The sequence below is a fragment of the Oncorhynchus mykiss genome, chromosome 12 (genome assembly GCF_057628025.1).
Source record: "Oncorhynchus mykiss isolate SJ-2025 chromosome 12, ASM5762802v1, whole genome shotgun sequence".
In the NCBI taxonomy this organism is placed as follows: Eukaryota; Metazoa; Chordata; class Actinopteri; order Salmoniformes; family Salmonidae; genus Oncorhynchus; species Oncorhynchus mykiss.
In genome coordinates, this window is record NC_143033.1 from 52,824,681 (window position 1) to 52,840,348 (window position 15,668).

At 44.7% G+C, this 15,668-nt stretch overlaps 1 protein-coding gene across 1 annotated transcript in view; it reads right to left on the reverse strand.

Moving 5' to 3' along the window:
- Window positions 1–15,251, reverse strand: part of LOC110537751 (gamma-aminobutyric acid receptor subunit beta-2) — a 93,079-nt gene extending 77,828 nt beyond the window's left edge. The window contains exons 1-3 of the mRNA XM_036937769.2: window positions 12,142–15,251; window positions 11,914–12,005; window positions 11,163–11,230 (exon numbers count right to left, since the gene is read on the reverse strand). Coding sequence (XP_036793664.1) covers window positions 11,163–11,230; window positions 11,914–12,005; window positions 12,142–12,224 — 243 coding nt within the window. The 5' untranslated portion in view covers window positions 12,225–15,251. The remainder of the gene's footprint in view (window positions 1–11,162; window positions 11,231–11,913; window positions 12,006–12,141) is intronic.
- Between the last annotated feature and the right edge of the window lie 417 nt (window positions 15,252–15,668).

Here is a 15,668-nt window from a genome sequence, read left to right on the forward strand (position 1 = left end):
GAGAAAAATGTATGTCATGTCTCAGGCAAGGTTACCTGCTAATCACGTGAATAATGTTAATGGAATAGATTAAGGGGAAAGAAGCCAAATCTATTTGGCCTTCCTGTGAAACTGCTCTTCCACTTAGTTGTTCATTTCTAAAAGACACTGCTTGACAAACAATTAGCGTTACACTAGCCTGTGAAGATCGGCATTTGCTCGCTTAGTCACGTCAATGAGACAGGATTTGAGAGGATGGCTTCGTGAGATTGTACACGCGTGTCACATTTCCAGGGCACAGACTCGCCCAGCCAGGATGGATGATCCAGCATCAACATGCATGGCATCTATTATTTCATTGTATCTCAAATCTATTAAAATGACAAGACTGGTTTCCCCGTCATACATAGCACTTTACAACAGCATCTAGTTTCAGCTGTCTTCTACATCCCTTAGGGAGATAACATATATTGCATTTTGTCCAGTACTTAGCGCAGTCATTTCTCAGGGGAAAATTTCACACACATTACTGTGCTAAGCTTGTCAGGTGCGTGAATGAGGACCCAAAAGCGAATTAACAAACAGAGTTTCTTTAATGATGAACACACGTGGGCTCAGATGGACAGGTAGATTCCGACAGGACAGGACAAGGTTGCAGCAAACACGATGATAGTCTGGTTCAGGCATGAGACACACAAACAAGAATCCGACAAAGACAGGAGCAGAAACAGAGAGAGATATAGGGACCTAATCAGAGGGAAAAAGGGAACAGGTGGGAAAAGGGGTGAATGAGGTAGTCAGAGAAGACAAGGAACAGCTGGGGGAAAGAGGGACAGAAACGGTAACCTAGTACGACCAGCAGAGGGAGACAGGGTGAAAGGAAAGGACAGAAACAAGACACAACATGACAATACATGACAGTACCCCCCCACTCACCGAGCGCCTCCTGGCGCACTCGAGGAGGAAACCTGGCGGCAACGGAGGAAATCCTCGATCAGCGCACGGTCCAGCACGTCCCGAGAGGGAACCCAACTCCTCTCCTCAGGACCGTACCCCTCCCAATCTACGAGGTACTGGTGACCACGGCCCCGAGGACGCATGTCCAAAATCCTACGGACCCTGTAGATGGGTGCGCCCTCGACAAGGATGGGGGGGGGGGGGAAGACGAGCGGGGGCGCGAAGAACGGGCTTGATACAGGAGACATGGAAGACCGGGTGGACGCGACGAAGGTATCGCGGAAGAAGAAGTCGAACTGCGACAGGATTAATGACCCGAGAAATACGGAACGGACCAATGAACCGCGGGGTCAACTTGCGAGAAGCCGTCTTAAGGGGAAGGTTCTGAGTGGAGAGCCAAACTCTCTGACCGCGACAATATCTAGGACTCTTAGTTCTACGCTTATTAGCAGCCCTCACAGTCTGCGTCCTATAACGGCAAAGTGCAGACCTGACCCTCTTCCAGGTGCGCTCGCAACGTTGGACAAAAGCCTGAGCGGAGGGGACGCTGGACTCGGCGAACTGAGATGAGAACAGCGGAGGCTGGTACCCGAGGCTACTCTGAAAAGGAGATAGCCCGGTCGCAGACGAAGGAAGCGAGTTGTGGGCGTATTCTGCCCAGGGGAGCTGTTCTGACCAAGACGCAGGGTTTCGAAAAGAAAGACTGCGTAAGATGCGACCAATAGTCTGATTGGCCCGTTCTGCTTGACCGTTAGACTGGGGGTGAAAGCCGGAAGAGAGACTGACGGAAGCCCCAATCAAACGGCAAAACTCCCTCCAAAATTGAGACGTGAATTGCGGACCTCTGTCCGAAACGACGTCTGACGGAAGGCCATGAATTCTGAAAACATTCTCGATGATGATTTGTGCCGTCTCTTTAGCAGAAGGAAGCTTAGCAAGGGGAATGAAATGAGCCGCCTTAGAGAACCTATCGACAACCGTAAGAATAACAGTCTTCCCCGCTGACGAAGGCAGTCCGGTGACAAAATCTAAGGCGATGTGAGACCACGGTCGAGAGGGAATGGGAAGCGGCCTGAGACGGCCGGCAGGAGGTGAGTTACCGGACTTAGTCTGCGCGCAGACCGAACAAGCAGCCACGAAACGACGCGTGTCATGCTCCCGGGTGGGCCACCAAAAACGCTGGCGAATGGAAGCAAGCGTACCCCGAACGCCAGGGTGGCCGGCTAACTTGGCAGAGTGAGCCCACTGAAGAACGGCCAGACGAGTAGGAACGGGAACGAAAAGAAGGTTCCTAGGACAAGCGCGCGGCGACGGAGTGTGAGTGAGCGCTTGCTTTACCTGCCTCTCAATTCCCCAGACAGTCAACCCGACAACACGCCCCTCAGGGAGAATCCCCTCGGGGTCAGTGGAGGCTACTGAAGAACTGAAGAGACGAGATAAAGCATCAGGCTTGGTGTTCTTAGAGCCCGGACGATAAGAAATCACGAACTCGAAACGAGCGAAAAACAGCGCCCAACGCGCCTGACGCGCATTAAGTCGTTTGGCAGAACGGATGTACTCAAGGTTCCTATGGTCAGTCCAAACGACAAAAGGAACGGTCGCCCCCTCCAACCACTGTCGCCATTCGCCTAGGGCTAACCGGATGGCGAGCAGTTCGCGGTTTCCCACATCATAGTTACGTTCCGACGGCGACAGGCGATGAGAAAAATACGCGCATGGGTGGACCTTGTCGTCAGAGAGGGAGCGCTGAGAAAGAATGGCTCCCACGCCCACCTCTGACGCGTCAACCTCGACAACGAACTGTCTAGAGACGTCAGGTGTAACAAGGATAGGAGCGGATGTAAAACGATTCTTGAGGAGATCAAAAGCTCCCTGGGCGGAAACGGACCACTTAAAGCACGTCTTGACAGAAGTAAGGGCTGTGAGAGGAGCTGCCACCTGACCGAAATTACGGATGAAACGACGATAGAAGTTTGCGAAGCCGAGAAAGCGCTGCAGCTCGACGCGTGACTTAGGGACGGGCCAATCAATGACAGCTTGGACCTTAGCGGGATCCATCTTAATGCCTTCAGCGGAAATAACAGAACCGAGAAATGTGACGGAGGAGGCATGAAAAGTGCACTTCTCAGCCTTCACAAAAAGACAATTCTCTAAAAGGCGCTGGAGGACACGTCGAACGTGCTGAACATGAATCTGGAGTGACGGTGAAAAAATCAGGATATCGTCAAGGTAAACGAAAACAAAGATGTTCAGCATGTCTCTCAGGACATCATTGACTAATGCCTGAAAGACAGCTGGAGCGTTAGCGAGGCCGAAAGGAAGAACCCGGTATTCAAAGTGCCCTAACGGAGTGTTAAACGCCGTCTTCCACTCGTCCCCCTCCCTGATGCGCACGAGATGGTAAGCGTTACGAAGGTCCAACTTAGTGAAAAACCTGGCTCCCTGCAGGATCTCGAAGGCTGAAGACATAAGAGGAAGCGGATAACGATTCTTCACTGTTATGTCATTCAGCCCTCGATAATCTATGCAGGGGCGCAGGGACCCGTCCTTCTTCTTAACAAAAAAAAACCCCGCTCCGGCGGGAGAGGAGGAGGGGACTATGGTACCGGCGGCAAGAGCTACAGACAAATAATCTTCGAGAGCCTTACGTTCGGGAGCCGACAGAGAGTATAGTCTACCCCGGGGGGGAGTGGTTCCCGGAAGGAGATCAATACTACAATCATACGACCGGTGTGGAGGAAGAGAGGTGGCCCTGGACCGACTGAACACCGTGCGCAGATCGTGATATTCCTCCGGCACCCCTGTCAAATCACCAGGCTCCTCCTGTGAAGAAGAGACAGAGGAAACAGGAGGGATAGCAGACATTAAACATTTCACATGACAAGAGACGTTCCAGGAGAGGATAGAATTACTAGACCAATTAATGGAAGGATTATGACAAACTAGCCAGGGATGGCCCAAAACAACAGGTGTAAAAGGTGAACGAAAAATTAAAAAAGAAATGGTTTCGCTATGATTACCAGAAACAGTGAGGGTTAAAGGTAGCGTCTCACGCTGAATCCTGGGGAGAGGACTACCATCCAGGGCGAACAAGGCCGTGGACTCCCTTAACTGTCTGAGAGGAATGTCATGTTCCCGAGCCCAGGTCTCGTCCATAAAACAGCCCTCCGCCCCAGAGTCTATTAAGGCACTGCAGGAAGCTGACGAACCGGTCCAGCGTAGATGGACCGACAAGGTAGTGCAGGATCTTGAAGGAGAGACAGGAGTAGTAGCGCTCACCAGTAGCCCTCCGCTTACTGATGAGCTCTGGCTTTTACTGGACATGAAGTGACAAAATGACCAGCAGAACCGCAATAGAGACAGAGGCGGTTGGTGATTCTCCGTTCCCTCTCCTTTGTCGAGATGCGGATACCTCCCAGCTGCATAGGCTCAGCACCCGAGCCGGCAGAGGAAGATGGTAGTGATGCGGAGAGGGGGGCAACGGAGAACGCGAGCTCCTTTCCACGAGCTTGGTGACGAAGATCAACCCGTCGCTCAATGCGAATAGCGAGTTCAATCAAGGAATCCACGCTGGAAGGAACCTCCCGGGAGAGAATCTCATCCTTTACCTCTGCGCGGAGACCCTCCAGAAAACGAGCGAGCAAAGCCGGCTCGTTCCAGCCACTGGAGGCAGCAAGAGTGCGAAACTCAATAGAGTAGTCTGTTATGGATCGATTACCTTGACATAGGGAAGACAGGGCCCTGGAAGCCTCCTCCCCAAAAACAGATCGATCAAAAACCCGTATCATCTCCTCCTTAAAGTCCTGATGCTGGTTAGTACACTCAGCCCTTGCCTCCCAGATTGCCGTGCCCCACTCACGAGCCCGTCCAGTAAGGAGAGATATGACGTAGGCGACACGAGCAGTGCTCCTGGAGTAAGTGTTGGGCTGGAGAGAAAACACAATATCACACTGGGTGAGGAACGAGCGGCATTCAGTGGGCTCCCCAGAGTAACACGGCGGGTTATTGATTCTGGGCTCCGGAGATTCGAAAGCCCTGGAAGTGGCCGGTGGATCGAGGCGGAGATGGTGAACCTGTTCTGTGAGGTTGGAGACTTGGGTGGCCAGGGTCTCAACGGCATGTCGAGCAGCAGACAATTCCTGCTCGTGTCTGCCTAGCATCGCTCCCTGGATCTCGACGGCTGAGTGGAGAGGATCCGAAGTCGCTGGGTCCATTCTTGGTCGGATTCTTCTGTCAGGTGCGTGAATGAGGACCCAAAAGCGAATTAACAAACAGAGTTTCTTTAATGATGAACACACGTGGGCTCAGATGGACAGGTAGATTCCGACAGGACAGGACAAGGTTGCAGCAAACACGATGATAGTCTGGTTCAGGCATGAGACACACAAACAAGAATCCGACAAAGACAGGAGCAGAAACAGAGAGAGATATAGGGACCTAATCAGAGGGAAAAAGGGAACAGGTGGGAAAAGGGGTGAATGAGGTAGTCAGAGAAGACAAGGAACAGCTGGGGGAAAGAGGGACAGAAACGGTAACCTAGTACGACCAGCAGAGGGAGACAGGGTGAAAGGAAAGGACAGAAACAAGACACAACATGACAATACATGACAAAGCTAGCTAATATATGCTAACTAACCTTAGGGGGATATTAACTCTGCATTCTTAAAGGTTAGGCATTGACTCAAAATGGTTGGAACCAGAGACAACATGCAACCTTTAGAAGGAGAGGCAGACGCTTACAGTCATCCACCATCCCCTTCCACAATGCCCTAGCAAAACCAACAGTGCTCACTATTGTCCCTAGAGGCCCATTTCCACGTCACCTCCCGATGTCCCCAGACATGGATGGACGTTGAATACTGACTAGTCCTGTGCCAGTGGTTGATGGTGCTGGTCAAAGTTAAATGGAATGGGGGGTGTGGTACAGTATATTGTATATCTTAACTGTATGCCCACATTCAGATATAGATATCTCTGTTCAATATCACTTACCCTTCCATTTCATGACCAGTTGTCTGGGACAGGGATGTTGTCTCGATGTGCCAAATAGTAGGCAGGTTCTCTGCATTTGAGGCTACTAAGCCCATTAAACTGGCCCACGAGGTTATTGATATGTTTAGCAAGCTCAGACTCCGGGTCATCAGGTAAGACCTTGTGTGTCTCTGCTACTCTGCCAGAGCCTCTGTTTCGGACAGGTACATGTTCATTTTCTTCTTTGTCAATGTACCGCTTCAGTGTCATTCAGTCCATGTCTTCATCCATTACTGCTGCTCAAATGGACTTCTTCCCTTCTCTCACTTCCTTGGCTACTCTCTCAAGAACCTGTTTTAAGTGTGTATACACGGGGCACAATACTATCTGCTCTGTAACGATAAAAATGCACTTGAGTTCATATGCATGACACATTGCTAAAATACTATGCGTATTAGACATAAAACTGAGAAAACGTATTCATTATTTGTACGGGGTATGGTGGACATTGGCTCAACATACCCCATGGCCATAACCTCAACTTACCCCAAGACAAACATTTTGACTACATTAGCCCACAGAGCTAGAAATATGCACTTTCATACTAGGTTTAGGACATCATACTGTAGCTTATATTGTACATAACTGATGTACAAAACAATCTTATAACGATCTACTTTGGTTTAGATACAAGCATCATGAAACCTAGGGGACACTGGGGTAAATTAAGCCATTTTCTATATTCGGCATCACCCCATCAAGGGAAATATAGTATTATTTCTAAGAAATATATCTACATATACACTGAGTGTATAAAACATTAAGAACACCGGCTCTTTTCATGACATAGACTGACCAGGTGAATCCAGGTGAAAGCTCTGATCCCATATGTCTATAAATTGTTAAATCCAGTTCAATCAGTGTAGATGAAGGGGAGGAGACAGGTTAAAGAAGGATTTTTAAGCCTCGAGACAATTGAGACATTGTGTATGTGTGCCATTCAGATTGTGAATGGATTTAAGTGCCTATGAACGAGGTATGGTAGTAGGTGCCAGGCACACCAGTTTCAGTGTGTCAAGAACTGCAATGCAGCTGGGTTTTTCACACTCAACAGTTTCCCGTGTGTATCAAGAATGATACACCATCCAAAGGACCTTCAACCACCTTGACACAACTGTGGGAAGCATTGGAGTCAACATGGGCCAGCATCCCTGTGGAACGCGTCCATGTCCCGATGAATTGAGGCTGTTCTGAGAGCAAAAGGGGATGCAACTCAATATTAGGAAGGCCTTCCTAATGTTTTGTACACTCAGTGTATTTCAGGATGTTGTGTATCCCTGGAAATAATCAGTTACAGTTTTGAAAACATAGCTTGTCCAAAGAAATGAACATCACAGTTTTGAATACATAGCTTGTCAAGGGACAAAGTGGTCTCTTGGCACAACTTAGCCAGGGTATGGGGTAAATTGAGCCAGTGGGACAGGGTAAGTTGAGGCGCCTCCAAATTTCTGTACTGAATGAAATATTACCCCTATCTTTTAAAAACCATGTCTATCTTGATTTCCCAAACACAATTCAAAACAATCACAATCACTTTTTCTATTTGAATCATTTTAAGCATAGTTTAACACATGCTTAACACCTAACAAATGCTTTGTAACAATTTGTAATTTTTTAAACATAGGCCAGGCCCTGGTGTTACCTCATATCCCAGCGATAAGGCCTTGCATTACACCTGGGTAGAAAACACCTCAATTTGCTCAACTTGCTATTGGCTCAACAATTGGCTCAACTTTACCCATGGCCAATGGCTCGATTTATCCTAAGACAAACATTTTGACTATATTAGCCCACACAGCTACAAGGATGCACTATCATGCTAGATTTAGGACCTTATATTGAAAATTATAAAGAACCCAACTGATGTATGGAACAATCTGTAAATTACCTACTTTGGTTTAGATACCAGAATCATGGAACCTCTAACACAATATATTCATTTGATTTGGTTTCTTCCTTTACCGACTGCATGAAATGATGACCTCTTCCTAAATACTTGGTGGGATGATTCATGTTTTGTATGGTTGCTTAGAAACAATGGGTGGCTCAATTAACCCTTTGGTTCAACTTAACCCACTCTTCCCTTTCAGCTTCATGTGTCATCTCAGGGACAGTCAATATTTTAAACTTATTGCAATAAATGTGTCCAACTATGCCAACATAAACACGCCTTGGGTAAATTTTGCTCCACGTTGTATCTCTCAATCACTTAATCATACAGTATAGTAATCCTTTGATACAGGACAGTCTGTTCTTCACAGTTTTCTACAGATATGTCTGTGATATCTTGATCTCCACAGCTGCCATGAATCAACTGTGCTGAGTTTCAAAATGGAGGGCTCTGCATTCTGAGCACCTTCTCCAGCAATCAATAAGCTCCTCTTGACCTTTGTCTACATCAATAATGGTATTTCTGATTTTTGGAATAGGAGAAGAAGTTTGTCTCATCCTCAACACAGAGTATTTCTTTCCCTGAGGACTCTGTTGGCATAGTCTTTTACAATAAAAATGGCTCATTCAACAGTAATATTACTCAACTAGGAAAGAAAGAAAGAAAGAAAGAAAGAAAGAAAGAAAGAAAGAAAGAAAGAAAGAAAGAAAGAAAGAAAGAAAGAAAAAGCGAGAAATAGAGAAAGAACCTAGTTTAAATGTAGGAAAACACTGCAGTAGATTCTTCCATGAAAAAAGATTAACTAGCTGCATGGAGTTAAAGTTGCTCTATTTCATTTGTATTATGTGTGTGTCTATCTCTGAATCATATGAACCCCAAGCAACATTAGGTGCATGACCTTCCCTCCAACCTAACGGACACTGCCTCTCCAAATAGCAGGTTGTTAATGTTAGAACACTTTCTCGCGCGCTGGGCCTGACGCCAAGGATTTACTTCACCCAGCCTCACATCTACCCTTTTCTCTCCTCCCAGGGCTCTGGATGTTAGAACATCCAGGAGCAGAAGACCTTTTCGGGGAATGTGCATTCAAACACAGGCCTATTAAATACCTGGCACGCTGGATCAACATACGTTACGTGACTCAGTAACCACGGCGAATTCAAACCAGAGGACAGACGGCACCTGGGGCCTTTGTTCCACAGACCAAGCACATCACCACGGAGCTCCCTTCCCTGGCTCTAATGAGTTAACATTGTCCGAGGCAGGTAGAGTAGCTGCTAAAGACATGGTGCTGCTGGAGTACAGTGGAGGAGGGTGGGAGAGGATGAGTTGTCGGTAGACTTTAAAAAACGTCACCCTCACTCAGCCTCTTGTTAAAAGGGGTCCATTAGGAAACACTACTGTCCCATCCCCTCCTTCCAGTCCACTATGTGGGCTTCTCTGGGGAAGTAGTGAGGCTTATGCATTCAACCAACTATGTGGCCTGAATCTAAACAGAAGAAGAAACCATCCGTATCCCATCTATGATTTTAAGAGGAGCTAAAAGCTTGGGGGAGCTGAGATAAAAGAGGAGGCACCACAGAGTAGTGATGGGGGGGGAAATGTATACAGTTACATATTGCGGTACTATTTCTGACAATATTATACTGATCATTTGACTCAAAGTATTGATTTAAAAAAATATATAATAAAAAAAAAATGTACAACTTTTTGGAAGAGCACAATCCCTCTCCTATTTCTACTTCCGGCTTTGTGGATTAGCGCAACGTGATAATAGTCGCTGAGCATATTTGTTGAAAGCATTAAAGGTCAAATCAATATCTAAAACAATAACCCAGGTGGAGATTAAACATGCAGACGCATAACAAAGGCCAACGTCTTGTTATCACATAGGGGTCGTCCACATTGCCACAGGCAGTAGCCTTCAGTTCATGGTGCGTTGGCCACTGGCTTTGTGGCGACACAGTGAAAAGCACTGTTTAATCTGGATGAAGGCATGCAGGAGTCAGAGCCAGACAAATCGAAATGCGGAGGGCACTAGACCAGTGATCCATGTGTTTACTCTCTCTGGCTTTCCTTCTGACGTCATGCAAATGCATGCTAATATGGATGACAGGGGCAACTTCCACGAGTAACATCTTGTAAATCATACATCTTGTTTTATACAATAAACCCAACTGGAATTACAGTTGGTGTGGGGGATGACTATGATGACAACAGTTTAAACTAAAGCCTATGGGTATTTGTGCCGAAAAACAGTCAATTGTGTGCTCTTAACCTCGTATCACGATGAGTACCATTACCACTGGAAAACATCATTTCAACAACCAGTAGAGTTGAAACGTACCTGAGCAAAGCTAGACCTTTGTGTGTGTCTGCTATTTCATCACAAATGCAGTCGTTGTACGCGAACTCAGCAGGAATCCAAATACACGCATTTATAATATTATTTATATTTATTATAATAATAGCCGTTTCAGTGTCATGTAAAAAAAAAAGGCCTTTATTGGTCTATTGGTTTCTCGTAACACGTGTCAAATCTGAGAAATGATATTGATATGACTGGAAGCATAACCACGGATTTTTTATCCAAAAGATACCCAAAGGTTTGGTGGAGGGACCTTTCCTCTCAGTCAAAGCCTGGAAAACCTGTCACCCTTTACATTGATGTGCAGTTCTGACTAAGTAGCACTAGGGGATGCTCTTGCATGAAGCAAAACTTCTCTCCAGCAGTATGCACTTCGTAAATTCCTTGAAAGATTAGTATTTCCAGGCTACCACTACATGTAAACACATTACAAAGACTCAAACCACCTTGTTCACTCTTCTCAAACACAGGTAAGTGACATGTCAACCAACCCCTTGTGTTCATCCCATAAGGCAGGAGCTTCCATAATCAACTGACATAAATTGAAATTCAGGTTACATCCTGAAACATGTTTTTAGGAAACATTCACATTTGTGAAACTCTGTTATGGGTGGATTAGCAACAACATTGTAGGCCTATAGGTGTGAATTTAAAAACGTCAATAGTCATAGTAAAATGGGTTGTTGCCATTGAGATGACTTCTGAAGGTTTTTGGATTGTTCCTACCCTATTATGCAAGCAATCACCGTAGGTGCATTGACAATATCCAGCAGATCAATGCAGCTGTGAGAAGACGAAATATTTTTGATAGCATCGGTTAGACTGGTAGCCTATTCCTTGCAGTGCGCTGGGGGGTTTCCTTTGGGAAAGACCGTGCGTGGAATATCAGAGCAATACCCACAAATCATTAGGAGAGGGTGATAATCGAGTACTTACCATATTGACTTCCGATACCATGTCTATGCTGGCTATGTCTATATTCATCCCCACTCCCACAGGGGGACCTGCAACAAATCAACAAAATGGACCGTAATGTTAACCATTTCATTATTTTTTTTATACCATAAACCACAAATGTGTGATAACACTTTGAATTATAGCAACTGCGTGCCATCAACACACGAGAGCAATCATTCATTGACTTGCTGTCAGCCAGATAACACCAAACACTATGGGCATTAAAAAAAACAGGTGCGCACGGTGCCTTTGATGTCCATCGCAAAACACCGTGCATGGTGTTTATTTCGTCTAAGTGCTTCCGAGGAAATTGAAAGTGTGTACCTATGTCGACCGCTTTTACACCTGAATAGAGAGATGAGCGCGTTCGTAAGGTAGCCTCGGCAAGACACAAATCGCCGACATAACACTGGGTTGGGGAATTGAAAATCACGTTTCATGACACTACAGTCAAAATGTGTATCGTCGATTGAGCCTACAATGTAAAATACCCTTCTGGTATTGCGTTATAAAGTGTTCCTAATCCGTGTCGTTTAGCACATGTGGAACGAGGTGGCCAAATGTATCTATCTATAGGCTACCTGGACAACCGGTGGGTAAACTATGTGCGTTTAACTTTTATAAAATGAGAAGGGATTTGCGCGTTCCACCCAATTAGAGCAACAACTGGGTGTTATAGGGCTGACAACAGAAACGTCAATTAGAGTTTGTATTAAATTATTTCAATTACCTCCGAAATCCGGCCTCAAGCGAATGTCATATCCTTTCAACAGTCTATCCACAGTTTCTTTTACGATTGACATATTGCTAGGGTCATTGACACTAGAGAAAGAGAAGGAATACATTATTATATTTACAGGCTTCTGAAGGCATTATTTAACTGTTTTCTACAGTTTTTCTACAGTACAGTGTAAAGCACAGCCATACAAAGTGAAGAGCATCTAAACTGACCACTTACCTTTGCGCACAGACCACGGCCACTATTACAGGAAAGGTCCAAACCCCAAAGCAGCTCATTTTTCTTATTTTCAACACCGCCATAGTTTTGATATGATTTTGGATTTCAGTGAAGACAGACGAGATCCAACTTATTCTGGCCAGTGCAGTAATTCCAGTGTGGGACGCATGCGCATTTCTTACCACAACATCAAGAAGCAGTGGCTGCTGATGCTGGTGGTAGAGCAATTTCCCTGCCAGAGAAAATGTTTTAATGGGCAAGCGAAGCCTACAAGTTAGTTAGAGGCAAACGGATGGATCTCACTCGCCCTTCATGATTTTCTAAAACGTGTGAAACAAACGTAATATAGATAACACTTTACGTTCTTATTTTCCGTTCATATCGATGTTTTATCCCACTTAGAAGGAATGTTTAAATACTACAACAATAGCAATTAGGATGAGGTGTTGCATCGGCTACTTTATCTAACATCAATGTATGCTTCAACAGATTTGTGGTTGTTGCATGCTTCGACAGAACATTGGGAGGGACAACTATTTAACAGTGTGTGTGAGTGTGTGTACATAATATGCGCGCACTCTGAGCTGTAGCTACACACGTTCTCTTATCTTTCACGTTTTCTCTCTTTCACGGGCGAGAGAAGCACTTACAGCTCAGAGTGCGCGTGATCCAGGATGTTTTGAGGCGCAGAATGATGAGCAGTAATAGGTAATAATCGGATTATTTGTTAGTGGTGTGTTTAGAGGGGCAGGGCAGCGACGGAACATATGATTCGTTCCTTTGGAATTGATCAATATTCAGAATATGTAGGCCTAGATTGAAATCATTCGAACACAACATGTATAGGCTATATAAACCTATAATGTCAGAGCATTCGTGAAATAGTCAACGCCAGTTTGGACTGGGCTGGGCTGGATGTGCTCGCTCGCTTGCGCTCTCTCTCTCTTTCAAGGTGGGATGCTCCTCAAAGTTTTTATGACATGACTCAACTTCCCAATCAATTTCACCCATTGCACCTCTCCTACGGGTTCGGGTTTTTGACGCAAACTTGCAAAGGCGTGTTCAAATTGGTTTCATTACCACTCGCTGTTGCTCTTGCGTCAATAATGCGCCTCGAGGCCGATAGAATACATGAACAATAGAAAGTATGCTATACATTTCAAATCAAGCGCTACCCACTCCTGAAACTGACATATGCCACTTTGTAAAAGTGGACAAGCGTTGGTGGAATACAAATGCAATGGCGCACCGCACTGGGCAGAGAGCGCACGAGACCCCTGGACAATAGTCACAATTAATCAACATCCCTCTCATCTGTCATTCCTTAACAACCCACAATTAAGATGTGTATCATTGAGCTACTAGCTGCCACATGTGTAGACAGACCTACATCAACATGATATTAGTGGACATTATTGGACAATTGAATGTTGAAGTCCCCTCTTGGGGTATATTTTGTTTCATATCGGTTTACTTGTAGCCTGGTTACTTGATTTGCTATGCATGAGATTATGTTTTTGGAAAGTAGCTGAATAACCCAGCTATTCTGAGATTGTAATTAGACCATGTAGAGAGAGAGAAACCTCAGTTAGACAAATAACCATTAGAACATCTGTCATTAAAACCATAGTGGACAAACTTGTAAATAAACAACAAGGTCAAATTCAAAAGCTTTATTGTCCATTTGCTAAAAACTGACATGTGTATTTGGCTTCCATCGTGGTTTACATCAGATACATAAAAACACACCATGCACAATACAATAAAAATGGTTTGTTAAATTGTCACTAGTTCATTCATTCACTCACCTGTCGTTTGTTATCCATCATGAATGCACATAAACCCCTGTCTCAGCCACTACCTCTTCTAATAATTGTTCATTTGCTCTACACTTCTTAATAACATCTCAAGTATTCAACACTTGATCATGTTGCTTTCAGAGAGTTTATTTTCACGTGTTTCCTCTCCAAGGTCACACAGACTTCCTCTCAGCACTAAAACTGAAGAGCATAGGTTTACAAGTGACTGATAGGCTACTGACTCTTCGTAATCAAACACTAGTCATATTTTCTCCCTCATGTCCAGTCAAACTGCATCACACCATGTATTGGAATACAGCGTTTTTGGCTGTGTTTAAGTACAGGGTTTGTTTGCTGGCATGAAGGGTATTGATGGAGAGAGAGGCCAGTCTAGTCTGTTTGTGCAGAGAGCCTGTGGACACAGATAGCACACCACAGCGTATCATCTGCCACGACTTTGGGTCGCACTGTTACCACAAGCAAGGAAAAAGAGGAAGAAAGTAAACATTAGCAGTCCTCCCACAACGGTACACACTCTGTGATGTGCTATGTTTGCCGGTTAAACTAATACACTGGAAAGGTCAAAGCTCAAATACTGAATACTGAAATGCTGTACATTAGTCGCAAAAATAATGTACAGACACATTCCCGGACTCATTTCAAAATGATAAATACTAAAGTTACATGATGTTTGAGTTCTTCTTTTTACTTGAGTGTTGACAAGTATTGCAATCTCCTTACTGAAGTCAATGTTATTTTTGTTGTCTCTGGTGTCTGATTTAATATTACGTTTCAGATGAAAGGAAACGTATACCGATGTAGGATCTTCATTTGAGACAGTTTTTGGCTACCGTACAGCTGTAAAATAAGCCTGCAGCAACAGGAAATTAGAATTATTGTGTGGATTATAATTATTATTAATGGACATTTTTATAGGTGTTGATGCATTTTTCGTAAAGGAAAATCACATTTAAAATGTCTAAGTGTAAATTACAAATTTCAGAAGCCTTTTTAAATCTCTAAATACGCCACAAGTTTTCCATTTCCTGCAACAGGGCGATCAAATTATGATTGCACATCTGCATGATAGAGAAATAGCTTGGGCAGGACACTGAGTGCATCCCTCAGTGTACTCAAAGCAAAATTACACGCACGTACACACATGCACTACATACGCACGCACACATAACACACACACATAGTGTCCACGCACACACACAGTGTTGCCTCTATACCTAGCCTGTGTTGCCTCTATACCTAGCCTGTGTTGCCTCTATACCTAGCCTGTGTTGCCTCTATACCTAGCCTGTGTTGCCTAACTACAACAATATTATTTCTTAGGAACTGCTATATAATTACTGTTTATCAGTATAGGTTGTTACACAATGGAACATGGACTGTGTGTTTACAGATCCACTTGCTGAAGTTAATTCCATGTGTTGTATATTGAATCAAATGTTATGTAAGTATGTTGCTGTTGGAAAGGATACACTTGTAATTATGATGTACCTACTCGGGAGCAAGCAACATATTGTAAATTGGAGCACGATAGGTTTAATCTTTTTAATTATTAGCTAGCTATGAAATTACAATAGCATTCTTTGCAGACAATTCATTCTAACCAGGGGTGTATTCACGCACGAACGCACGCATGCACACACACACACAGTAGCCTACGTAAAGTGTAATACATGAAAACAACATCATCACATGATTATTGAAAGCAGT